General features: G+C 41.0%; 1 protein-coding gene across 3 annotated transcripts in view; it reads left to right on the forward strand.

Moving 5' to 3' along the window:
- Positions 1-1,217: 1,217 nt before the first annotated feature.
- The window catches only part of LOC130179392 (enhancer of polycomb homolog 1-like), a 30,563-nt gene continuing 4,206 nt past the window's right edge, over positions 1,218-27,574 (forward strand). Inside the window, exons 1-13 of one of the 3 annotated variants that reach the window (XM_056392339.1) lie at positions 1,218-1,566; positions 4,178-4,264; positions 13,340-13,499; positions 18,696-18,841; positions 19,102-19,308; positions 20,845-20,993; positions 21,298-21,445; positions 21,624-21,788; positions 22,603-22,692; positions 23,125-23,273; positions 23,727-24,145; positions 26,602-26,723; positions 26,839-26,977. In XM_056392339.1, the coding sequence (XP_056248314.1) occupies positions 13,400-13,499; positions 18,696-18,841; positions 19,102-19,308; positions 20,845-20,993; positions 21,298-21,445; positions 21,624-21,788; positions 22,603-22,692; positions 23,125-23,273; positions 23,727-24,145; positions 26,602-26,723; positions 26,839-26,977 (1,834 nt within the window). In that variant the 5' untranslated portion in view covers positions 1,218-1,566; positions 4,178-4,264; positions 13,340-13,399. The other 2 variants (XM_056392338.1, XM_056392340.1) reach the window with 2 other exon arrangements.

Genomic DNA, 27,574 nt, shown 5'->3' on the forward strand with positions numbered 1-27,574 from the left:
CTACTTAGATTTGTCTCTTTTTATAACGAACTTTGAGAAAACATCTAATGAAATCAGGTTATTTTGTCTTAACCTGATGGATAAAATCAAATTAAGATGATATTGAGCTGAAGAGGGTACTGTAGAGCAATGTTTATTTCTACTCAGTAAGGTGACTAATGTAAAACATGAAATGTGCTTCAAAAAAGTTGGACTGTGTGGTAATCTGTTAAGACTGAACTAAACTACATTGTGTTTTGAATGATACCAAAGTTTATATTGACAATACTTGTGCATGTTTTGAAGTGATCTGTGCATGTGTCTTGCATTCCCATTTTAACTGTAAAACAAATACAATGCAATGCAATATAAAAGACAAGGGGAATTTAAAAAGTAAAACTAAATAAAAGATAAAAATAAGATAAAATAGAATAAGACAGATAAAACAGTGGAATAAGGTGCAGTTAAAGTGCAGTGAAACATATGAATAAGTAGCCCCAGGTTTAAAAGTAAAGCTTGTACTGTGCATAAATTGTATGCACTTTAGATGTTTAGATTCTTGTCCATCAGGGAGGCTGCAGCAGGACAACCCAAACACACTGCCAGAGTCAAAGAACTATCTTCAGAGATTTGAAGAACAAGGAGTCCTGCAGCTGATGGTCTGGCCCCCACAGAGCCCTGATCTCAACGTCATGGAGTCAGTCTGGGATCACGTTAAGAGACAGATGGTACTGAGACAGCCTAAATCCACAGAAGAACAGTGACAACTTCTCTAAGATGCTGGAACAACCTACCTGTGAAGCACCTTGAAAAACGGTGTGGAGGTATACTGAGGAGAACTGGTGCTGTCACAGCAAATATTGATTAGATTTTTTACCTACTTTATACAATTTGTGTGAAGTTAATTGAAATTTAAAAACTACTCGTGGCATTATTTAGCATATTTGCTTTACTTTTAGGGTATAGAACGTGTGCACAGTAAGCGAAAAAAGTATAAGTAAAAACATCTTAGTTTTTACGTCTAAAAACAATATACAAACATGTAAAAGTAGGACCTTATCACAACGTTTAAAAAATGGCTGGGGCTCAGACTTCATGCTGACATCGTAAGCCAATCACGTTTCGTTCCATCCCCTCTGGAACGTGACGCCACAAACCCAGGGGCTCTCCACAGGTGATTGGTGGCCTTCGCTGTCCAATCACAGGCCGCGTTTTACAGCAAAGTTGTTAACCCCCAACAGTAGCACTTTGGTTTCCACCTCTCTAGTTTCACCCTGCTTTACATCGACAGGAAAATACTGACTTTTCATCGACCGAAAAGCGCTTTTTAACGAGCAGGATATAAACCGGACAGCTGCTCTCCCCACCAGGACTACCGGCTCACCGTTGGGTGTTTTATTATGAAACCAACTAGGAAAACTAGCTGTGGCTAACGTTAGTGTTAGTTGGCTCCCTCTCTGGCTAGCTGCGTCGTGTTGGTGTTGCCTGGCGTTTTTTTTTTTTTTTTTTTTTTTTTTTTACTTCTGACTTGCAGAAATATTGTCCATCTATCTTTAAATCCCTAACGTGTGCTGAATGATCGACTTGGTGAGTATATTCTTGTAATGTTTTTTAACTTGAATCGATGGCTGCTTAAAAAAAGGCCCATCGTGAAAAGTGTTTCTGGCATCAGATGATTTCATACACGCAATCAAATTCCTGGCTGGTCAGCTGGATGCAATTCAGCACTAAAACCACAAGTTCCTAATCACTTTGTCAGCTCCCAAAGCGAGGAGAGTGTGATATCGATCGATGTAAGCAGTGGAGATATTTTTCATTGTATAAAACAAAAATCTAGTTCATTAGTTGTTACATTAATGGCAAAATTAGAATGTCGGAAACCTGATCTGGCTAACTGGGAGAGAAAACATCAGCAGGAGGCAGAGGTGAAGAGTCGATGAGAGGCTCACATACAAATCTGACATGATTTCATATGAGGGTTTTTCCATCATCTTGCTTTGAAATGTAACATTGTTGGCTCACAGGCATAGGGTGTGTGGCTAAACAGTGCCAGGCAGCCCCTGTGGTCTGCCAGGGAACTGCTCGGCCCTGGTCTGCATGGATCATAGACTGTATCCCTCATATCCCCTGCATTAGTAGAACCCCTCCTAAAACACCCACCTCTCCCTACAAGGACTCAAAAAGGGGGAGAGACCTTTATGAGTGATTTGGCTTCCCAGTAAAGATGAAGTTTGGAAGATCTGCACCCAGCCAGGATTAAAGCTGCCTCATGGTGACTAGCATTGGTTGTAGTACTATAATTATTAGTTAATAATTATTCTTTAAAGCCTGCTTAGAGTAACTGATTGGTAGGGTTCTCTGCATCAAATAAGCCAGGTAAGCTGTAAATCAGAAAACTAAAAAAAAAAATAGCTCTGGATATTGTGTGACAAACCCCACCCACATGGGACATATGTAGGCTAGTACAAAGTATGTGAGGCATGAAAATACTGTTTGTTATGTTGAGAAGGTCTGTTAGTGTGTTAACATGTTTTACTAAGTTTTCCCGAAGCTTAGCAGTCAAGGTCACACACATTAACTTGGAAGACTAAAATATGTCACCCTAGCTCTTGTCATTTTTGCATAATCACTGGACACTGAGGCCCTGACCTCGAACTCGGATGTATGCCTTTTTCCTAATGAATACATAGGCTGGTAATTGCAGAATATTTCAAGGAATTTATCTACAATACAGCTCAGTATCTGTGACTGAATGTGAAACCATGCCTCTAAAATGCGATGGTAATATTTCAAAAGGCAGGCATCAATATCGCATTATACAGTGCCTCCAATTCTTAGTGTTTTTAACAGAGGAGCTTGCACATATGTACCATCTTCTGAACACCTCAAACAGCCATAACCTCATTCCAAAGGGCTCAACTGCCAGACAGCAGAACAGGTAAAATGTTTAAAGGAAATCTACATCTCTTATATGGATCTCAATGTTGGCTAAACTGTATTGATAAGGTATCACAAGTAGGATTTGGAGGAATCAACACATAACATCAAAATTATTGATAAATCTAATTAGTTTTATCTTAAATGGACCCAGCTGGTTATCTTCATCCAGCAGATAAATATTTAAATACACATTTGTATATTGTGGTTTCATGTGCCATGGTGCTCATGATCACAGTGCTGCTTTTGCATAACGGAACTCTTTCCTGGCAATAAATATACATGAATTTGTTTAGATTGAACACTGACTATACAACAGGATAGGTTACTGTGGAGACAGGTTACAGCTGAACTGTTAAATGTATTTTTGCAGGGGTCTCGGGTTTAGCTTAAACCTCAGATAGGGACCTCTAGTGGCATTCAGGCGCAGAGTTGGGTTTGTCAGTACAATTGACCCCTTTTAAATGTTACGTCATTTTACCCAGTAGAAACATAGCGAGACATAAGAATCTAAACCAGTGTCCGTGACCCCCATGAGGCTGTACCTAGCCACAGCAGTTATTTTAGCCAAGTGCTAAAGTCAGCATGCTAACATGTTCACAATGACTATTGTTAGTGTTGAGCTCAAAAGAGGGTCACCAAAGTCATTAGGATTTGACCTCTGGGGACTTAAATTATCTGTACCAGATTTTATGGCAGTCCTTTCCAAAGTAGTTGAAGCATTTCACAGAAAACCAAACATGTCATCCTCATGGTGGCGCTAGAGGTAAGGTCAGGGATCGCCAAAGTCATGCGGATTCTTCCTCAGAGGAACACAAATATCTACAAAATGTGTCTTCTCCCCTCATGTTTTGCTACACTACAGAGAAAAAAAGTAAACCGCTTTCTTTGCAATTGTAACACTGCATTATACAAAGATCAAAGATATATAAATCTGATTAAGAGGATCTCACTATACAAAAGAGCCCATTTGACGCAACCCATAAACACAGCCAGGTGTGGTTGTTGGAGGGTCAGACCAGGCAGCACTGCTGACAATCGTGATCAGGTGGTGGACAAATGTTTTTTGTCTTAGCTCCACCCAGACAGCACTTTCCTAATTAAAAGACCTTAGTTAGGGCACTTTTTTGAATAACTTGCAGGCCCCTTGGTTTTATTTTTTCCTGTAACTGAGTTGTCATAATATGTTTTTTATTTAAAGCTTTTGTGTTCATGTAGTTTTGACTAAATGTCCCTGTTGCTCTTGTGAATTGACTCTCAGGTCCTCATAATGCTGTCAGTGGATTTAACGATAAGAAAACCTCAGTTCACCTGGGTGGACCCTGGCTAAACCTAATGTCATCAACAGGTAAAGTATTTTAATGATTGTAAAATATTATTATAACCTTGATAAATTAACATTCTAAATGTCTTTGGCTCTGGCTCTGTTGGATACTAAGCATAGATACTACATCAACACTATTCCCAAAAACCTATAGGGTCATGGCAAAAGCTTATCTCAAAGCAACCCAGTTGCAGCCTAGAGTCCAGCAAGATAAGCATGGTGCCAACATTGTCACGGTTAAGGGCTTTGACACGGCTGGAATCACCCACATTGAATACATTGAGTACACTCATAGAGCTGCATAGTGTTTTGGATCTAAATATTCACCAAATAGTGTGTGCCGTGTGTGCAGTGGTGTTTGTACTCCTTACAAAAATGCATGTTGGTGTCCTGTCCTGAAGATCAAGATCATTTGCCTGTCAGACCAGAAGAGGGCGACATTGTTCAAATAGTGAACATGACGCCATGAAGCATTCACCTGGAACAGACCTTTTTTTCTGTTGTGGGCTGCTATAGAATCACTGCTGATAGATAAGGTTCAGTGGATCTGTTATCTCAGGTCAGTTTGCAGGAACAGTTATTTCTGTGGTTTTTGAGGCGTTGGCTTGTAGTGGCTTAAGGACTGTATTTCTCCAGTTTTGTTCTAAACCATAAAAGCAACTACCAGAAAAGAAATTTAAAGTATACTAATATTTGACCTAATACAACTTGGTTTTAATAGCTTTGATTCTGAAAAAATACATTTGGATATAAAAAAAATTGAATCTTTCAAATAAAAGGTAATTGAGGCATTTACTCTTAGTATTTTAAGGGTATACTGTTTTAAGTTATTGAACAATATAAACTTGGAAAGATGAGCTTTGATTTATTATGATTTGAGAGTTCTGGTAAGAATACACATGGATATGATATTATAGGCTCAAATTATTGCACTGCACAGTCAGTAATTCACAATCAACAACACCAAATTTTGAATAAGTAAGATGTACATTTTATACAACTTTCATGACTAATCATATCAGGTGAAACGCGTTAATGACTTCGTTTCTAAATTTATTTAATTTATCCGTTGTCTTAATATAATATTCAGTTACTTGGTGGAACTTAATAAATGATAATATATGTTAAATACAACTACAATTTCAGTTTTTTTTTTTTTTAGGAAGTTAAGCTTTTTAATAAATTTGTAATTCCTCTTTATTTAAAGGTTTCATTAATATATAAACCATTTTTTGCTTATTTATTTTATTATGGCGGTATATATTTCGGCCATGCCTAATGTTTATTTCAATTATTTATGTGTATGTGTGCAGAGGAGTTAGTTTGCAAGAAATGCCCCCTTCCCCCCACCCCCGCAACGCGCAAGCGCTCGGGACCGTGTGGGAATGGTCGGTCCACGAACTGGGGGTTGGACCGCTCCGAGCGAAACAGCGCAAAAGAGTTTTAAATGTCCGCCATGTTGTCCATGGCGCACTGAACCACCGATAGGGAGCGGAGCGTCGGAAAAAAACAGTCCGAGAGAGAGCGACCAAGATCCGGGCCTTCCCCCGGCTCCGTTGGCGACGCCCTAAATACAAGCTACAACCATTCGAACGTTAGAATAGAGATTAACCGCACAGAAACATCCATGAAAGCTCCACTCGGTACCGTTGTGAATATTAGGAGATCGGATAGATTTATATTGCATCTCGAATTGTGAAAAATGAGTAAATTGTCGTTTCGGGCACGGGCGCTGGACGCTTCCAAGCCACTACCCGTCTTCCGTTGTGAGGATTTACCCGACCTACACGAATATGCATCCATTAACCGGGCAGTGCCGCAGATGCCTACGGGGATGGAGAAAGAAGAGGAATCGGTATGCTTTAACAGTTCGAAAATGTGAAAATATACGCTTTGGTTTATTTCTTATTTTTACATGATCAGAGGCGTCCCTCTTTTTTTCTGCGCAAGCTTTCACAAAATGGCCGCCAATTTTCTCAGAAGAAACACGACAGATTTCTGTTGCATATTGCATATATGTGAGACTTGGACGAAAGCTTGGGTGAAGCGGAGATACATTGTGTCATTATTGGATTAAATCGCTAGGTTTTGCCGGCTTATTTATGCGTGAGGTGGTTTTCTGAGTACAAAGGAGTCATGTGACTTCAGCAATTCCGACATTTTGTCTTGTCTGTCAGGATGGGGCCTTGTGTTGGCGTAATTGCAAAGGACCAGGGCAAGGGGGAGCTAGTGATTTCATATTATATGTGGCATCTGTACCACTACCAGACAGGAATGTCAATACTGCTGCCATGCATTTGGGAAATCTTAACCTTTGTCATCTTGAAACATACAGTATATATGTTTGTTTGTGTTGACATTGTTTTCACCTGATTTGCAGTAGGACATGTCACAGTTTAGGCACAGTTTGCTGTTACCACTTCATGGTCATGTCATGGATTTGTGTATGTGTGTAGTTATGTAGTGAGGCTGTGGGTTTTGTTCCCACACTATATTTGTAATGCAGCTGTTGTTATTCGGGTATTGCAACAACTAAAACCATTGTTCGAACAGTAAATGCACTGGGGTAATCATCCTGTTTGTGTAGCTGTCAGACAGGAGTATTATTTAATCTCCCACAGTCTTGCAGCAACTGAACCGGCAGAGATTTCTCCTAATATATTTACTTATGTTGACTTTTCAGAGTAGGTCACATGGGGGATAAGGTGGTTATTCTTGATGGCTGTTGTGACTACAATAAACATCCCTCTGGTTTCACAGTGTTGACATTTGATTTACCAGATAAGCACATTAAAGCCCACCTAAAAATCAAAGTCTCTAATGCTTGCACATTTTGGTTTGGGGAAACTCTGCTTGCTGCTATTGCAGATAATTGGTTAGCGTATGCTGACAGTCTGTTGGAAAGAGAAACAAGATATTTTAGGTGAGATTTAAGGATGCACCAGCCACAGAGGCAGATGCATAGACGGTTTGCTTCTGTGTCTGTCTGGGTTGTGTAGCATCCCACATGGGCGGATTTAGTTATCTGTAGGCTGTAGTGGGGTTGTTTGTAAACTAGATGCAACCCAATGGAATTCTTTTTTTACTGTGTTCTTCTGTTCTGTTCTTGTCATTCATCAGCAGCGTGTCACAGCGAGGTCCTTATCCTGGGTCCCCTAAGCAATATATTACCCTCTCCAAGGATTCAAGTTTTGTAGCTGACTCAGCAAGCTTGACTAATGTTTAAAATATAAGGGCAGGTAAATGGGGAATATCAGTACAGGCGTCTGAGGTGGATGATGCTATTATTCACTGAAAGTGTGTTGCAGCCGGTCTGTGTCCCTGCTCTTGTGGAGGCTCAGTGTCAGGGGTTCAGTATGTCAGATAGCACAGCAGGCTGGCAGACCAGCGGCACGTGGCGCTCAGGAGGAGATCAGGGCAAGAAGAGGGAGGAAGGGGGGGTTGCTGTCACTTCAAAGTCTGTGCTCTGCTCAGCTGGAGTGCTTGGTTATGTAACAGTCATATTATCATAAGAGATAGGGCAAGGCCTGCTGCATGCCAGCCACTCAGTGTTTGGAGTCGTCTGTCATGAATTTTTACGTCAGAGTTCAGATGGAGATTTGCTTTGAATCAGTGACGGCAGATATTGTAGCTCACACTCTTTTAAAAGCCTTAAGGTGTGGTGCTGTTGCCTTATTGTACTGTAAATGCATGTATTTTAGATAATTGGGCCTGATACTGCATTCATTGATCCACACAGGGAGTAGTGCCTGGCATTTCTGGAGACTTGCTTCACTTTTATTATGAACAGCCATCCTTGAAGTGTTAATGCATCAGCTTTGCAAGGTTTGCTTACCCACAACCACATTGACTACCCACTCGATTTTCAGTGGTCTACAGGGTGAATATGTGGTGTCTCTGCACTTCCTGACGCTCTTCTAATAGAGAGCTTTTAACAGTGAGCTGTTGAACTCAGACCACAGAGCGACTTTTCAGATTCAGGCCATGCTCGTTTCAAGCAATTAGTGAGCACAAGACTACGGCCTTGCTCTCTCTGTTGCTGCTGGACTCTGCCTTTCAAAAGTTGTATCTCTGTCCAGCATGTGGTTTTATAATTTATAGGCGGTGTGTATGTAGTGTGGCTTGACTGAAGAGCCATCATCGCAGGAATTCCCCCAGCACGTGCTGCTTGTTTGTTTTGGGTCAGACACTTTGTCTTGTGTTTACATTTGGGTGAAAGTGAGGTCAATATCTGCAGCCCTGGTGGGAACCCACCGGCATCTGTTGTGTTTGCCTCTTTGCCAGACATCGTTCTTGTACACACACACACACACACACACACACACACACACACACACACACACACACACACACACACTCTGATTCTGGCATACCACTAGTTTCTCACTGCGTGACCTTGCTGGGTGGGAATTTGGGGCATGTCACCTGTCCAAAGTCCCTACAGTCTACATGCTGTGAAATTGAAAGTTGCCTTTGTCAGCTGTTTCCCTCCTTTTTTCTTTAGCTGTTGAAAGTTCTGCATTGGTGTATATGTGGGCAGCGTGGGAAATTAACATCAGCCTTGTGGCAGGTTCTCCACAGCCAGTTTACCAGCTAGGCAAACCTCAGCTGGAACTCTCCAGTCAATGGCCGATGATTGGAAGACTACTGTATGAACATTGACTGTTTGTGATTAATTGGTTTCACGGCATTATTATGCAATAGTGGGCCCACGCTCAAGCTTGAAAAAACTTGCAGACACTGCCATGGTCTTATTTTACCAGCAGCCACATTCATTTGTGGAATGGAAAGTTTCTCAGTTCACGCTCTGTTACTTTACAAACTGCTTAGCAGAGTTGGAACAGCCAAAAACGCAGGCTGATGGCTGCTGTTAATTTCCCACCCCACTTACACTGGGTGTTAAAAATCATCCTCCCACACAGCACATAAACCTGCTTTGTACTGTAGCTATGTGTCCCTTGACAGCTCTAGCAGACCGTTCCCTGCAGCTGTCCATCATGTTAAGTGGCATTTACAGTGTCTGGGACAGTAGCTGTCAGAGGCGAGACTGGGGAAGGTGGAGGAGGCTCTGGCTGCCTCAGCAGACTTGACAGTGATCGATTTGGTCATTTTAGAATGCTATTTCTGGGCTCCTGTGTGTATGTGTGAGAAAGCGAGACCAAGAGGAAAAAGTTTGTGTGTGCAAGGGCACCAGCCAAATGCTCTGTATTCTGACTGTTCACCTCAATCTGAGTCTATTTATTCTCAAGCAAATAGCCATGGAGGGGAAAGTAAACAAACACAATGCTTGATTAGGTTTGGCAGCTGATGTGATTTTGCTCAAGGCCATTTGATTTTTTTATGAGTTTCTCCCTCGTGGTGGAGAAGCCAGAAGAGGTTGATGCGGAGGTTTAGGGGCTTGCCGGGGGAATGTTGGAATCAGATAGGAACTTGAAGGTTATGCAAGCGTACAAGCACAGAGTGGGTTAGAGCAAACACTACAGATAGGTTGAATGTGTAAGAGCTTCGAGTTCTGTCTGCAGACGCCTTAGGGAAGCTTTGAGAATAAATCTGAAAGGCTTGTCATCAGCACCTTCTTCTATAGGCAGTCGTTGCATCCTTAGAACAGATCACCAGAGCACATACTGCCATAAATGTAAAGTATAGTCACTTGCCTCGTGTATGACAGAATATTGCTAGTCTCAAAAGTCCAAATGGTTGTGATGAACATGGGGCTCTGGGACACAATAAATCAGATTTAATACAGAAGACTGAACCCGTTACAAACAACATGTTTGTTTTTTCCTGACTGTGAAATGAATTACCACCAGTTACTTTGAGTTTTGACACCAGTACCAGGGACAAGTAATAAAAAATGAAAGATAAAGTAAGACTTTTTGCACACTGTAGTTGCTCATTTGAAAATGCAGGAACATTGTGTGTGTGTGTGTGTGTGTGTGCATAACTACACTGTTGTCTAACGAGCATTACCCTAACCATTCAATCGAACTTGGTATATTAAAAATTAATCCAAATAATTTGTTGTGATTATTTGTCCACACTTTGCAGTCCTGGAAAAGCTGTTTTTCTGTCAGAATACAGTTCTGTTGTATGAAGTGATAACTTGACTAATTGACTAAATGACTAAAGACCATATGAATAGTGAAGCTCGTGCTGAATGCTGTGGAACAGTGCTTTGTGTCTTCAAGGTCTCAGTCAGTGTCGAGGACCATCTGTTTAGAAACCCTGTAGCTCTGAAAAGCCTGCCTGTTGGGGTCTTTTTAAAGAGACACAAATTGATTAGTGTTCTGCTGGGTTTGTCTTCAGTTTCACTTGGAGGTCTTTCTGAGAAGCGGCACGCTTGCTTGATTTAACCCAGTGAAAACAATTTGCCGCTCCTATGTTCCTGTTCTTTTCTCCTGGCCTTCATGTGATGCCAGGGGCAGCTTAGATTAAAACAAAATCCAGATGATATGAATCCCTAAAATGAAGAAATTACATTTTTAAAATGTGCTCATAAAAATGTTTAAAGTAGAAATACCATAGTGATTATAAGGGGGCTCCTCAGCTGCATATCAGGTACTACCAGAACTCTAAACAACTGTCTTATTCAGACAGTTTCATGTAAGTTATGGTAATGGTTACAGTCTTGTCGGGCGTTTCTGTTAGAGCAGTTTTCCAGTTACTTAAGTAACAAAGTGCAATAAATTTATAGGAGTCTTGTTGATATATAACCAACTTGAAGTTGTGTAGTGCATATAATAGTTACATAGCATATAATATTCACCCCATGGAAAATATATTTCCCTCTGAATTCTGCAAAGAAATAAACCTGTAGGAGGAGACTGGGGGAAAAAAACAACAGTGCTTTGCAGGGCCGTTGTTAGTTTCTGAATGGGGATGGGTTCAGTGTGTGACAATAGAAATTTGTCAACTGTCAGATTTTACCATACTGTTTATAAGAGTTTCTTGTTGTATTAGACGATTGATAGATGCCAAAAATCCAAGAAATCCATAACCGACAATTCCATCTGTATATCCATGCAGGATTTCTCACTTGAAATGAAAAGAAAACATACTCATACTCATAATATATTAATATCATGACACAAAATCACATATACCTTTAGGCTAACACAAATAATACCTCAACTTTTTTCATTCATAGCAGCAAACTGAGAAGCCTGCCAGACACACTGGGGCCAATCATGCATACTGTGGGGCAATGCTTGCATAAGAGATGAGGTCCAGACATAGCCAGTAGAGCTTGAAGTACAGTCAGTACGACAGGTCATATTACCCGTGAATAAGAAGCAGTTGCTTAATTGAGTTTACTGGAGGAGCAGCATTAGGTCTCAGCCAAGAGAATGTGGCAGTTTAGAATCAAATTCCTACTACTGTCTCTTTGACAGTGTCAACTGCACAGGCTCAAACTGAAAGGAAGTTGTTCAATACTTATGTAATGTAGTATATCCTCCTCAAGGCTGCCATGTGTGTTATACAACAGTGGCCATGTGATACGACTGACTGGTGATAGTTTTGGCAGCAGGTAAATTCAGTTGCTTTTCATGCAAAAATGCATAACAGACCAGTTGCATTTCCAGTCTCACACTTCCTCATTCAAGTACGTACACACACACACACACGCTTTCTCTCTGTCTGACTCACTCACTCACTCATTCACTCACTCTGCCTACCTTCCTGAGACACAGACACCCCCCACCCCCACCCCCCACCCTTGTGTCTTTGACAGCCGCAGGGGAAACAATAAACACACACCATCTCTCCAGAGAACTGTTGAACGAGCCCAGCGGCACGCTGCCTTGTTGACAGACTGCCTGCCTGCCAGTGGCTCAGTGCCCAGCTCGGGGCCAAAGGCTCCACTACTACGACTGACTGGGACTGTTCAGACAAGCAGCCCACCAGCAAACCAGTTAGTCAGCCTTCCAGCCTGTCTGCCTTCCTTCTGGCACATTCCCTCCTCAACGGGTTTGGCAGCAGCAGGCTCTCATCACACTTGTGGCGGGTAGATAAGGCCAACAGACTGATCGTTGGAGACAAAAACAGTGTCAAGTTTCCCTCTGTATTTGTGCTTGAGAGTGATGGCATGGCATGTTCAGATTTGTTGCTGTCGAGCTCCCACATGCCATTCTAGGGCCAATCTGTAATTCCTTATTAAGATTTAAATACATTGAAAACATTGACTGGTTGTGTGAACTTGGCAACAGGCGTTTTAATATGGTTCTGTTTGTCCTGGCAGTCGTTTGTCCCTGCACTGGTGTGTTTTTTTTTTTGTTTTTTTTATCATAAGGTCTGGATGGCAAATGTTACTCATTGTTTATCTGGATAATCGCCTGCAACTCACTTTGCAGGTGTACATTCGGCTGGTATCTACATGAGTCAGTGTGTTTCCCTCACAGAATGACGGTGTGCAAGATATCGTTTCGGTTGGACAATGTTCTGTTTTGCTCCAGCTGCTCCACAAATTGGTCTTAAGCTGGGAGTTGTTTAGTTTGTTTCAGCCCTTTGAAGTTTTACCTAAAGGACCAAAGCTGCTCAATACTCAGTAAACCTCCTATTGTGGGCATTGTGGCAGCATAATTAAATCTATAAAGGTTGATTTTTTTTTTTTTTTTTTTTTTTTTTTCCCTACTTCTTTTACTGTGTTAAAGTTGAAATAGAGTTAGAATACTAGTTCTAAATAATGACTGCAAGTGTTTCTGGCAGAGAAAAGAAAATGCCACCAAACATACATATTATGTGGCAAAAATACATTTTACAGTTGAAAAGTAAACTTGTTGCTGTTCTCTAGTGGACAAACTGTTTAACTGAATTCCTTTCCTAAAACCATGCCATATCACACTAGTTGCAAAGTCTTTTTGCCTTCAGATTTTGTTTTTAAATTTGTTTTGGTTTTTTTTAAAAGGTTTTTCAGCTGTGTGGTACCAGGTTTCTTTACCCAGTATGTTCGCTTCATACCAGCTTGATGGTTTCAAGAAAAAAATGTCCTCTGCTGCGTTTAAGTGATTTTATTTCTATGGTAGTTTGTATATAATCTCTAGTGAGAGAAAATCCATCCTCGGTGGTGCAGGTGTCTCAACTCCATCTGTGTCTCTGTAGGAACACCATCTCCAGCGGGCCATCTCGGCACAGCAGGTATATGGCGAGAAGCGGGACAACATGGTCATCCCAGTCCCCGAGGCGGAGAGCAACATCACCTACTACGACTCCCTCTACCCTGGGGACTACAAGATGCCAAAGCAGCTAATTCACATACAGCGTAAGTGGGCTTCTCTATTGGCAAATATATGATGTAGAAAGCAGAGACAATGAGTTTGATGTAGCAGTTTAGGTTTCATTAGGCTTTAGTGTTTACCTCAATTATTTTTGAATACATTAAATGACACTTGGGGGCTGTTGATCAGAATTATAAGCTGCCATGAGTGTACATTAAGGATACTTTTTTTTTTTTTTTTTTTTTTTTTAATTTGTAAAGCATCACTTTAGACCTGTCATTTCTTTAGATTAACTTTTGGAATATAAAGAGTTTCCTCAGAGTAGTTTTCAATGGAAGAAAATTAGTCATTTAAACCCACATGGCATTATAAGTGAAACATACTTCCTGGCTACAGAATGTTAGCTAAGTTGGTTGCAAGTTGCATAAAGTCTTATAAAATGTTGATCCCGTTCAATGACTCGCAAGCCAAGGTAGTGGCTCCGTTGTCGCTGACAGCTATTCATCCGTTTAATGCCATTGGGCATTTTTTTTATGAGCTTTTACCGAGTTATCATCGGTTTGTCAAAGCAAATGAGTTTGAGAGATTGCCTGGTTCAGTAATAGCATCAAAGAAAATGAGTTTGTGAGATTGGTTAGTTTAGTAACCCTGTCGGTGTCACAAGTGGTAGCCACAATTGTTTCTCAAAGCAAAGCAATTTGTTGTAGCCTAAACTGAGACATTATCAGTTTGGAAGCTGAAATGACAAATGTGTTGTCCTGTCAAATTGCTGTTGAACAAATTTCAGGGTATCCTCGGAAGTCTGAACTGTGGGGGAAAAAAATAAAATAAAAATCAGTTCAGATCATTTCCAAGCCATGATAGTTTGTACAGAAATATCAAAAATTCTGCAAATACAGTATGTTGTGTATTATTCCATTTGTGTAAGGATGATTTTACACTGTCAATTTGTGCAAGTAAAAAAAAAAAAAGTCATCAGCCATCTGCCTTGATGGCTACCCAAGATTTGCTATAATTAAATCTGAACAGAGGTTATCACTTAAAAGCTGTGCATTGTTTACTCTATAATTATAAGTGCAGTAGCTGTGAATGCTTGATGGCAGCTAGTTTAATTTGATCTTAGCAGATTTGGCAGTGTTCTTGCTGAGAGACACACCGCAGCTGAATCAAAACTCACAAATAGAAATCAAAGAGACTTCTGGCACAACTTCACCTGCTTCCACAGTGTAGAAAGAAAAAAGTCCAGAGGTCAAAACTCCAGCAACACTTAAACGCACTATACAGAAAAACTTTATTATTAGTCCGACGCATTTTGGGTCTAATAAAAAGTTCTTCTGTTTACTGCAAGTGTTGCTTGAGTTTTGACCTATTATGTTGGTGAGTCAGAAAAGGAAGTCTTATGTTTTGAATTAGTCTGTGGTTTGACACATGTGTCTCACCGGTCACTGAGGCTTGAGACAAAGTAGAAGCCTGAAAAAGTTGAGCTGTGTTGAGTGAATAGCTTTTATACTTTTCTGTCTCTTGAATCAGAAGTATTCTGACACTGGACCATTAGGAAAGGGCAGAGTCACATTTTATGCCTCAACTAAAATTACACTGATGTATCTTTGACCTGTTGGGATATGTACATGTTAATGCAGACTCCATTAAATTGTCTGGTAGTATTGGGTCAGTCTGAGAGGTACTGACTTGCAACACTCGGCAACAGCCAGATAATATATACTGTTTACCGTTGGTTCCTGTCAGGTCTCCAGTAGTGCTGATGGATAAATGTTATTTTCATCATCATCGCGATATGAATATATACAATATACACATTGCAAAAGACTGAGAGAAATGCGATGAATTAGAAAAAATAATTTTATTCACACACGCAGAGGGGTTTCAAGGCACAGCGCCTGAGCCAAATGAATGGGGGAAAAAACGACCGCATTTGGTGTCAGGCTGCAACCTCACACATAAACACAGAGGCGGCAGTGGAGACCAGTGAGCAGTGAACTTTTTACCTGAGCTGACAACAACTACAGTCGTAGCTCTGTGAGTGTCATTACGTTTGCGAATACAAAAGCCATTGGCCTCCTTCATCACACCGCATATTCACCAAGATTTAAACATGTAGAAAAGCTACATTTTCAATTTGTCCCATCTACCGCGGTTTGTTTTAGACGAGCGCAGCACGCTAACTTTAAGCCAATAGTGAACTGTTATGAACAAGCCAAAAGAAAAAGTCTTCTGTTTACTTTTGGAAACTTATAACTGCAGCTGGAGACATGAATGTTACCTACAGCAGAGGGAGGAGGATGGAGGAGATGACATTTGTTTTTTCATCACAAGTCATATCGTCATCACAATATTTAAGTGTCAAAAATGTTCCTCGTATCGTTTAGGCCTAGTCTCCAGTCTGACCTCCTTCTTCTAGATGTCTGAATGGGCTAATTAGGTGTATTTAAACCTGATAATCATCCAGTGTATCCCTAAAGTTTGTGTCCAACAGACACTGGGTGGGCTGTACTCTTAAAACACTCATTTACTGAAGTTAACTGGGGGCAATTAGCCCTGTGCAGTTGTTAACTGTCCTTTTTTTTATTTTAAAATCAACAAGTTGATTCTCTCTGAAACCAACATTATATAACATTGTCTTAATAAGGCAAAGGCAACAATGCTTTTAAATAATATCACACAGAATATCAACATGTTATGTTACACACATGGCTATTGCACACTGGTACTGGCAGATGTATTTAGTTTTATGAACCACACATAATAATAAAAGATAAACATATATAGCTTGGGTAAACGTGACTTAAATAGAATGGCTACGGGTCTGGTCCCTATTAAAGACTCAGTCCTGTCTGCCTTCTCAGCCATTACTGAGTGCTGCTGGGGTTTGAACTAATGTTACCACAAGAGGCTCATTTGCCAGTCTGGCTGTTTGTGGCATCAGTCTGGGAGTGCAGACTGTGGCTTTCTGTATAAGCAGAGGGATGGTACCTTTTCAGATGGTGTGAAAGGTTTGTGTTTCACATCTGTGTCGGCACAGGTTGCCTGCATATTTTACAAAGGATATCTCTCTGCTGTTGATCCAGCTTTAGAAATCCAAACCATTTCCAAAATCACCGATGTCATGTGGTGTCTATTCATCACAATTACCTCGTCTCATGCAGATGTTTGACTCCCCTCACAGTCGCCCATTTTTGTGTTTCCAACACTGTGTGTTTTGCTTTGGCCGACATGTCAGCTATGTATTCGTATTGCTGTAGCCTAAAAGATGGATTGTGCAGATGAGTGTTGACCCAAATACAGAACAGATGCATGTATTATAATTACTCATCAGTTTATCGTCATTATTGTGGGAGTTAATTTTGATTGTTTTATCGTCCAGCCCCACATAGTCATATTTGAGGATACAACTATTCTCTGCTTTTCACTACGCATACATAAGCTGCTGGGAAAGAGTCCGTGTTGTCTGCAAGTAAAAGCGTAGGTGGTTTTCTGTAGTCTGCAAGTTTTCAGGCCATCCTTTTACCGTTCTAAGGATATGTGTAGCAATATGTCTGAATTTCCTCAGTTGTCCAGGTCGTGGTGTCTATAGAGTAAACAGACAGCTCAGGGAAACTGTGAATTAAAACATTGTCACCTATTCACAGCCGTCATGCTGCTTTGGTCAGAGCTGTTTTCTTTGATTACGGTTGTGTGTTTCTGTTGATAGGCCCCACTCCGGGTTTTATTTTTCTCAGACAAATTTTTAAACCTCATGTATCCAGTGGTAACCCTTTGGTCATATTAAAAAGGGATAAATACTGTTTGCAGTTTGAGCTTCACAGAAAACTATTTGAAAGGTATAATCAAAGCAATATCTCTGTTTCATTGTATGTAGTAGCAGCAGTGAGAATCTTAAAGAAATGTGGTTGTAAATGTTAATTTATACTTTATATCATAGTGTAGGAATTTCCTTTTCGTGTAGCTGGCTGCTTTTTGATCTTAGGTACATAGAGGTGCTGAAAATCAGGTCATTAACACTTGCTCATTAAATGTTGAATTCTGAATGACTGCTGTGTAGGTGGTAACCTTACTTCAGTGGTGAGCACGGTGTCGCAGAGGATGTACTATTAACATCTCTTTGTACATTGGATATGTGACACGTTTGCACACAGACTGAAAGTATATTAAAAGACTATATGATTCTTTCAACCATGGCACTTGAGCTAAAGAGTGACCTTGCCAGTCATATTGCTAAGCAACCATCTGTATATCTAACTTAAACCATCATTAACTGCCACCACAAAAAGTTTTTTTTTTTTTTTTTTAATATATCTAACTGGTTGGCAAAGCAGTGATGCTGGATTGTGAATTATGGGACTTGCTAGTTTTTATCTTTGTAAACTAGGGACATAATAATTCTGAAGCCCCTCTGGGCACATTTAAGTCACCAAACAAAAAATAAAAAGACTGAACTGTTGATTTGGAGATTTATTAAACCCCCACTGTAAACTAAAGCTTTCTGCTGTTTGATGGATAAAAGGGAGTTTCAGTGTGCTTTGCTGCATCTCAAACAATCAGTAAAAGTTTGGGCTCACAGAAAGTCTGTTATTTCAGAGCAGTTGCTCAGCGGTGAGGTTAAGTGATCTTGCCTGGAAACTGGCTCAATAATGCTTTGTAATGCTGCATGCAGTGCCTCCAGTTACTAGCAGACCAATTAAGCTGAATTTTAACTTTCAGCCGTGAGTCTGCTGTGGAGTCAGAATAGAGAGGACCCGATTTCACCTGATCAATTTGATCAAATAAACTCCAAAATTTGAATATAATGTCCCAATTACTGCCCTCATTCCCGATCACTGTTGTTTGAATAGATGAGTGTACATTCCTTGTGCATGCTAGTATCATGATTAGTCGTAATTAATTGATTTTCCTTCTGTTTGAACCCACTCATTCCACACCACTTTGGATAAATGTACAAGCTAACCTGTGGCCAGTTGCACTCAATGCTTATATGAGCATGGGGATTACAATAGAGGGAAACAGGCCGACCATGAATACCGCTATGCATTAAATAGGTGCAACAGAGAATAAAAGAACACACAGTGAAAATAGATAAGATGTCGAAGCCTCCTAAAAATCTTAAAAATTATAAATGGTTTCTGTATGGTTTCCATTGTACACAACTTAAACAAATCTGCAATGTTTTACCTGTCCACAGACTTATGTCTGACGTCCGTTTTCACTCCTCTGCCTCCCTGCAGCTTTCAGCTTGGACACAGAGCAGCCCGACTACGACCTGGACTCGGACGATGAGGCATTCGTCATCAAGCTGAAAAAGAAGATGGAGATCAGCTTCCTGCAGTTCGAGGAGATGATTGACCGACTGGAGAAAGGCAGTGGGCAGCAGGTCGGCACTGTTTGTGTCTCCGTCTTCCCTCAAACACAGCCGGCTTTACAGAAAGCCCCATCAAATACCTTACAGACCACTGCACAATGAGATTTGGAAAAAAAACAGTGACACCTGCATTAAGTAGTCTGCAACACAAAATAGAAACCATTTATGGTATGACAGCATCAGCATGAATTCCCCACAGAGCCGATTTGTCACCCTCACTACTGTGCAAATACATGTTATTTATCACAATGTGTAACCTCCGTATCTCTTAGCTGGTGAGTCTTCCTGAGGCCAAACTGCTGCTGAAGGAGGACGATGAGCTCATTAAGGAGGTCTTCGACTACTGGAGTCGAAAGAGGAAAAACAGCAAGGCTAACTCGCTCATCCCCAACGTCAAGCAGGAGAAGCGGGACGGCTCCAGCACCAGTGACCCCTATGTGGCCTTCCGACGGCGCACAGAGAAGATGCAAACCAGGAAGGTCGGTTGACTTTCATTCATTCATTGTTGTACTGGCAGTTTGGATGTGGCTGTGATTGTTGTTAACTTCCAGATCCTTCTCTGTGTTGGCCTCAGTTATATGTCTGGGGCTTATTGCACTGTTACATTGTTGTTCTTTTTTATCATAGTTATTGTTTCTTTTATTAATTGACAATTGTCAGATAGAGTTTTGATCTTTTTGTTATGCTATGATGCAGCATATATTATTATGCTGTGGTGCAGAGATTGGGTATTATTTGAAGAGATTTTTAGATGTTACCCATAATTCTCCTCATCTGTTCCTGATCAACTCCTCTAATTCTTGTCTTTGAGTTCAAAGCTAAAGCCACCTTTTATTTCAAGCTAATTAATGCTGACATTTGCCATAGATGACAATGTATTTTTGGATTCTCTCTGCTTTATGGTAACACACACAAGTTGAATGTTAGGTCTCACATTGTCTAGTTGGACACACTATCATTAGTTGATTCTATGGCAGTATGACTTCCACTGGGGACAAAATAAATTGTCCCACTTTGCTTCAGGAAATATTTTGACATGTTAGACAGCTTCCTCAATGCATGAACAAACTTTAAGACGATTACATTTCACTGCATCACTGTCTTTTGTGAAGCTTGGTCTGAATCGCCAGATCCAGTTTGTCATATAAAACACTACATGTAACCGAAACTGGGATGTAGTTGGGATAGATTCTCAGTATCTGACTCTGTCAGGCAGACAACAGAAGAATGCTGTCAGGCACTGAAAGTACATTGAATGAACAGCATCTTAGTTCTCATAGAGTGTGTAGTGCTGGCGTATAGCTTTGGGACCATCAGTACAGGTTTTATTAATGCTGTGTTTGACCCGATGGAATGAATTAAATGGCAAGGTGTGAGATTTAGTCTGGTTTTAAATTGTTCTGTCTGCTCAACAAGCCGAGCTGCTGTGTGAAATGGTGATTTTTTTTTTTTTTTTTTTTTTTTTTTTTTTTTTCCCCTTTTCATTGTTATGGTTAATATGGAAAAAGGCTTGAGTTCCTGATCAGAAATGTTTGGATACATACACCACAAAAACACATCAAGTCCATTGATGTATGAAGCTCTTTCACATTCACCCCAGTCCATTATTTTAATTTTGTGATTTATACCCTGTTGAACATGGAGCAGACACTGACTCCATGAAGCTGTAGTTTCCTCTCAACCATCATGTGAAGGATGAATATGCCACCAAGTGGTCATTAGAAGAATTTAGTCTAATGCAGTTTTTAATCATCTTGATAACATGTTTGCTTTTATCCAAGTTAAGTCATAAAATATTCAAAGTATTAATGAATTAATACCTGAGAAATGTCTCTCTGCACTGGATCAATATAACTCACCATGTAATTATTGTTAATTTAAGTGGTTTATTTTCTTGACCCTTTTAGTTTTTGAAACTGCCACATAAATGTGCAACATATTTAAGTTTACATCTGCTTATTATGAGTTGGCTCTATTGCTTTTTCTCATGTGCTTTGCTTATACTTTTCCCACAGAATCGTAAGAATGACGAGGCGTCCTATGAGAAGATGCTGAAGCTACGCAGGGATCTCAGCCGAGCTGTCACCATCCTGGAAATGATCAAGAGGAGGGAGAAGAGCAAGAGAGAGCTGCTGCACCTCACACTGGAGATCTTTGAGAAGAGGTGAGCTTGCCTCTGGGGCCGCACACATCATGCATTAGTACAGAAATAAAACAAAAAGCAGTTTGACAGCAGGCTGTCAAACACTATAAAGGAAGAAGTCAGCCATTTGCTCAAAGTGTGAAACTGTGATAAAAGAACAGTTGAAGCTATTTTTCTTTCTATTTCTGTGGTACTTGATTTTTGGCACAGCTTCCAAAAGAAGTTTCATTGCTGTAGTTTGAGGGGAAAACGGAGAAATGTGTCAACTGAAATGGTATCATCAGAGTCTCTGACTGGCTAATCCTTTGTCCCTTTTCTTTTCCAGAAACGTCATGTCAGACTTTGGTGGTGAGGTGATGGCAGAGGTTCTGGCTGAACGGGCGCTGGTGAGGCCGCAGATCATTCCTCTGGTTCCCCTCACCAACCAGTACCGACACCAGGACCACATAGACCTCAAGGACTACAAGTCTAAGGTGAGCCCCACTTTTCGGTACACGCTTGACACAAGTCTAGATAATTTGGGGATGTTGGAAAAGGAAGTCCCTATGAACATCTGATCACACCTAGTGAGGAGGCTCCTTATCTGCAGGATGAAGTTAGGTTTTCGGTTGCATTGTTGTATTTTAGTGTTGCCTCTTCTTTCCCCTGTAGCCCGAGAAAATGGAAGTTCCTCGGCAGAAGAGGAAGTACGAGAAGAAGCAGAAGGTGCTGCCTCTGTCGTCAGGCACCCCACACCATCCGGGTCCTGTTGTCTTCAATCCCAAGGACCTCAACCAGTACGACTTCCCCAGCTCGGATGATGAGCCCTTCTCCCAGGTACACACACACACACACACACACACACACACACACACACTCTTAAACACAGGCACTCATTTATGCAAAGCCATGGACCATATGCAGACTGTATAGTGATAGTTAATCATCAACATAAGTAACATAATTTATTTGTATACATTAGTACATTACTTTGTGTTAGCGTTTTAATTACTTCAAGTAAACATGATTTTGAAATTATGTTTTTAACAAAGAGGCAACCGATATTATGTCCTGATAAGAATTGTTGATTCTCAATTTGGTGAACAGGTAAATTTGAACTATTGCTTTTGAACAATAGGAATGCCAGAAAACTAGTTAGCTGGTCACTGACAGATCAGTTTGTAGAGTTAACGAGAAACTTATAAAACTACCACTAAGTATAAACCTGAACTCTTAAGTAGACCCTGGAACAAGAATTCAATGGAACTGTGAAAAATAAGTTTTTGTCTTAAATTGATGAGATGGTGACGGAAATTAGTGTCATGCCAAGTTTTTACAGAAAAGAGCAACAATGCACAACAACATGTTAGTTGCAAATATTTAAAATTATAATCTTCTGTCTTTCTAACCGTTTTCTCTGTCCTACTGCAATTGAGCTTCCCGAGCCTTTCCCATACCTTTTTACTGTAGGAGTGACTGTAGAGAGAATGTGTTGAACCCCTATTACTGCACTCTGCCCTTCATCTTTATAAATCCACTCAGAATTGCTAAACCACATGACAATTGGTTGGCAGCTGATTTAAGCTATAGCCTCTGGCTTTGGTGTTATTAATTGTGCTCTTCCACTGACCTCTGACATCGGTGTCCACAGCTGCACTCAGGCTCATCAGAAGCAGAGGAGGAGAACGATCCAGATGGGGCCTACGCCTTTCGCAGGAAGGCAGGCTGCCAGTACTATGCTGTAAGTGACATCATCTTTTAATCCTGCACTGAATGTATAACAAAGCTGATTAGAGGTTCACATCCTGTAGCTAACTATGTAAATCATGATTATAGTGGTGAGCTTATGGGAGGCATAATAGATTATCGTGAGTATGTTTAAATGCCAAATGGCTGAAGTGAAGTTTTGGCTGTTAAATTACTGTCCAGCTGTAGAAACATGTTTTTGTAGTTTTCAGAACGTAACATCTACAGTAGGAGGACAGCATTTAGGAGTTAGAAGATTTTTAAGTTTATGTGAGTATTTTAGAAATGTAGTACGTACACAGCAGCACGAGACAACTTGTTTTTACCGGGCTCAAAAGCAACAAGTCACCTGCTGAAGATACCGGAGGGATTTTACTCTGACAGAAGGAAAGAAATGGGTGAGGTTCAGCATCATTTCTCTCTCCAGGCTCGCCAGGACCGTGTGGGTAGCTGGCCGTGGTGTGGTCCCTGGGAGGGCGGTTTGGCAGAAGCTCGATTTCGCTACAGTCTCACCACGCTCACCGTGCCGCGGCGCTGCCTGGGCATGGCTCGACGACGCGTGGGACGAGGCGGCAGGTCAATTAACTTCCTTTTTTCGTTTGTTTGTTTTTTGTTGTGATTTTGCAACAATGTATTAAAATATCAAACCATACTATTCACTGGCTAAATGTATACCTTGTCAGTGGCTTGTGTACTGGACATGTAGCACAAGAGTGTATGATTTTGAATCTCACAGGCACTTGTGGCTAACAACTTAGCTGTAGACAACTTTACAATGCCGGCAAAGAAGCAAGGACTTCTTAATTTTCTCTTTTTCACTCTTAGGTATTTTTATCTGATTGATTAATTGGTAGAAATCTGAAAATAATTTAGAGTTGCAGTACTAGTATCAAGAACTATAAAAAAGGCTCTCATACATAAATATCAGAAAGAAGCTGTTGTGATAATGCCAGACAGATGAGTCTACGTATCTGAATTGACGTGTCTCAGTGTTAAATCAGAAGGTCTGACCCTCTCTTCTTCTCTCAGGGTGCTGCTGGACAGGGCATACACGGACTATGACAACGTTTTCCACAGACTGGATCCAGAAATGCCTCTTTCCCCCTCTCCCCCTCCTCCCACAGCTACTTCACGCTCGCCGGCCATCGACAAGTTTGCCAGTACCTCAGAAACAAATACCTCGGACAGAAGTTCCTCCTCCTTCAACTCCTCTCTTCCCTCTTCCTCTTCCACGGACCTCAGTCAGATACTGTTGAATATAAAGTCGTGCCGATGGAGGCACTTTAGACCACGGACACTACCACTACACGAGCTGGATAACGCCCAGCCGCTATTCAGGAGGTTGAGTCGAGGCCTGAAACGCCCAGTCTTGGCCTCCGCAGCCGGGGGACAGCCCTATGGCTCTCAACGCCCGGGGAGGGTTGTCCCTGCACCCTCACCCATTGCTGGTAAGAAGCTTGGCTTCCTTGTGGATTCTCTCAAGCTCTGTGGGTTTAACTATTTTGCACCAGGGGCAGCTTGAGGTTGCGAGTCACCATCTCTGCTTTGATAATGAGTGACTTATTTAATTATGAAAATATTTTATTGAAAACAGGACACACACACACCTCTAGCACCACTTTGATCCCTCAGCCTTAGTGGTATTATTCCCTGTCAATATTTGGGGTTTTATTTGTCCTGGTGTTGAGATATCCATTACTGATATTCTGCTCTCACCCCTCTACAATTGGGGTGAATAAAAATGTGTTTGTGAAGAGAAAAACTTGAGGATGCACACTCTTGTCAGATTGCTTCCTTTTTACCCCATTAGTATTTTTTGTGTGATCTATTGTGATCATTTCCCCTTTGTCTTTAGGGATTGTTTTTTGTTTGTAAAAAGTAGTCCTTTTTTTTTTTTTCTTTTCTTTTCTTCTTTTGTTGCTTGGCATTCACACTGCGTCGCCTCCCACCCCACCCAGTCCACAAGGTGTCAATTAAAACAGGGTTTAATAAAAAAAAAATTCATGAGATGCACAGGAGTTATCGGGGTGTGTGGACACAGAGGGGGGGATCGTTGAATACAAACTAAATGCCACAGGTCCCTGGTGATATCACTGTGAGGGCAGTCGGGGTGGGGGGTTGATGTCGCTACAAGCTGCTTACAAGAGTTGTGCATGTTTTGGTGTGAAAGGAAAAACAACTGCCTATTGATTTTGTCTTGAAAAACTGATCTGCTTGCATAAATAAACTAAAGGACACAGAAAGAGCAAAGATCTGCATCTGTGCAGATTAAATACAGTAGTAAAAGTGGGTTGTATGCAGTGCTGAATTAATAAGTGCAGTATTTTGATTAAATGAGACAGTGTCAGATTGCATGAAATAAGCATGTGGTGCCAGAGGACAAGGTGCGACTTTCAGTGATGAGTCCTGTTTCTTGTGTCGATCGCTGATAGACTCAAAGGGAATAAGTAAATCAATATCGCACCGAGGCGCAAGGCCAGGTAACACTAATCAATAGAAAGCCACTGAAGAAAGACTTCAGACCTTGTTATTCACAGGTTAAGTGGTTGGGGTGCAAATAAGGCCATGTAGCAAGAACTTTAAAAATAAGAAACCAAGTGACTGGGAGAAATCAGGTTGGATCAGATCATTTTAGTATGTGTTTACTGGAGTAACATGGTTACCGTGTTACATGATGTGTGTACATGGAGCTCAGTTATGAGATTTCTTTCCTTCAGTGCATGATATATTTAAACCAAGTATGGAATATTTTAAGTGTATGACAAAATACAAATGAAGTAAGATGGTTACTAAATGACATTTAATCCCAGTTGTTAGCACTTATGGAAAGTTTGACCAAACTCTCACAAGAACAGACCCACTCATCTAGTCTCACTGTCAGACTACAGGCTTAATATTGTCGATTTACTTTTAATAGAAGTGGTAAACTGCAGGCTCTTGACTCTCACACCCACAACACCCAATATGTGGTCGAAACCTTGCAGAACTTGCAAGTTGTGATGATATTTTCCACTGTAAGAATGTATTTCTTAATGTATATCATTCAGTTATTCATCAGCACAGTCTGTAGTAACGACATCAGTATAACAATGGCAAGAGTCAGCTTTTTCCGGAGCGGCTGAGCTGAGGAAAATGGCTGAAGTCTGAAACCCGATTTTTAGTTTGTCTATCAGGCCCAGTCTTTTTGCAGTCTTGGCTGTTGCCTTATCAAACAATGCAGTGCTGAGTGGGTGGGTTAACTGTCTGACTAACCAAACAGGCATACCACGAAGAACCTTAAGAGGGAGGCAGAAAACCATCACTTGGTTCACTTGGCTGCTTACTAAAGCGTGATTTCTGTCACCAAGAAGAAATTGAAAACAAATATTTCTGTACATATTTGTACCGTCCTGAAACCTCTGAGTGGTTTCGGGGTTTGTGTAAGAGACTAAAACTGGATTCGAACATGAGTTGTGAGATTTATGTTGGTGAAGATAATCTTTACAGATTTTCATGTGGAGCTGGTGTAGTTTCAACTACTGGAGCTGCTAAACTGCAAGGAGCTACCAGCACTTAAGAGCTGCATCATATTTTGAAAGCACAGAAAGTGTGTGGCCTATCTGAATGGCTTAATATGCATCAGGCTCTCGTCCCAAACTGGGTTAAACACCAGTTGGAGTTGTTTTAGTTTCTAAATTTGAGAATCCCTCGCCAACAAAAGAATTCTCATGTCAGAGAAATGTGTTGAGTTTAGATCCAAGGCAGTGGCATTTACATGTAGAAGAGTATTTTTCAGTGATGGAGCTGTCTGCCTGTATCTTCCTCTTGGGGGGGAACTATGTGATTTGCACATTTCAAACATGTATATGATGGTACAAATCTGTTTCCAGATTTGTAACAAAACTTTTTTTTTTGTCCCTCTCAGCTCTCACAGCCGAACAGTACCAGCAGCATCAGGAGCAGCTGGCCCTGATGCAGAAACAGCAGCTGGAGCAGATCCAGCTGCAACAGCAAGCCAACAGCACCACCACTGCCAACAGCACAGTGGTCAGTATTCTGCTTGTCAAGCCAGCGTCCGCCGGTTACGTCTGTTCATTTTCTCTTTTGCTCTTTTCTCCCTCGCACTTCACCGCTCACAAACCCTTTGCCTCTCTCCAAACAGGGCCTGGCGAACACGTTGGACCAGGCCAGCGCTCAGTTCGCCGCCTCGGCCCTCGTCACCGCCGACCAACTGCTGGCTCTTAAAACCAAGGAGGAGCTAGCCCTGGGAGGCGGAGTCAATGGCGTCCTCTCCCCCTCAGGTATGGCAAACACCCATTGTTGGCGCTGGTAGGCTCAGTCAGTGGATTTCAGCTTTTACAAAGTGGTCTAATTAATGTTATTATTTTAGATAAAAAGAGTGGTCATTATTCTTGCCTGTTACATGAGCATCATCCATTTTAACTACTCACAACAATAGGCTCCATAAATGTTTATCATTTGGAGCAATTTTGGATTTTTATTGTTTTGTCCTGAATGTAACTTTTGAAAACTAATACAGTAGCATCCAGAGTTATAAAAACTAAAAGCACTTGCAATTTCAAGTGCACTTCACCCAAGTGTAGCGACACAGTGTCACTAAACAGACAAAGCAAACAATGGCGGTAAAGTAATTACTGTCTAAAACCCATAATGGAGTGCACCGAAAGAGCAGATAACGGCACAAAGCAGACAGAACAAAACCTGCAGCACTAACCCCCGAACAACTGATGCCATTTGAGGCAGCAGGTTCGGGAGATAACCGTGGAATTTCATTTAAGATTTTTCTGCAGATGAAAACACATGCAGCAAGGATCTGTCCTTCACAGATAAAAGTGCTGAGAACTAAAAGTCCAAAATGATTGTGGAAGATTTTTTTG

The sequence above is a fragment of the Seriola aureovittata genome, chromosome 12 (assembly GCF_021018895.1).
Source record: "Seriola aureovittata isolate HTS-2021-v1 ecotype China chromosome 12, ASM2101889v1, whole genome shotgun sequence".
Lineage (NCBI taxonomy): Eukaryota > Metazoa > Chordata > Actinopteri > Carangiformes > Carangidae > Seriola > Seriola aureovittata.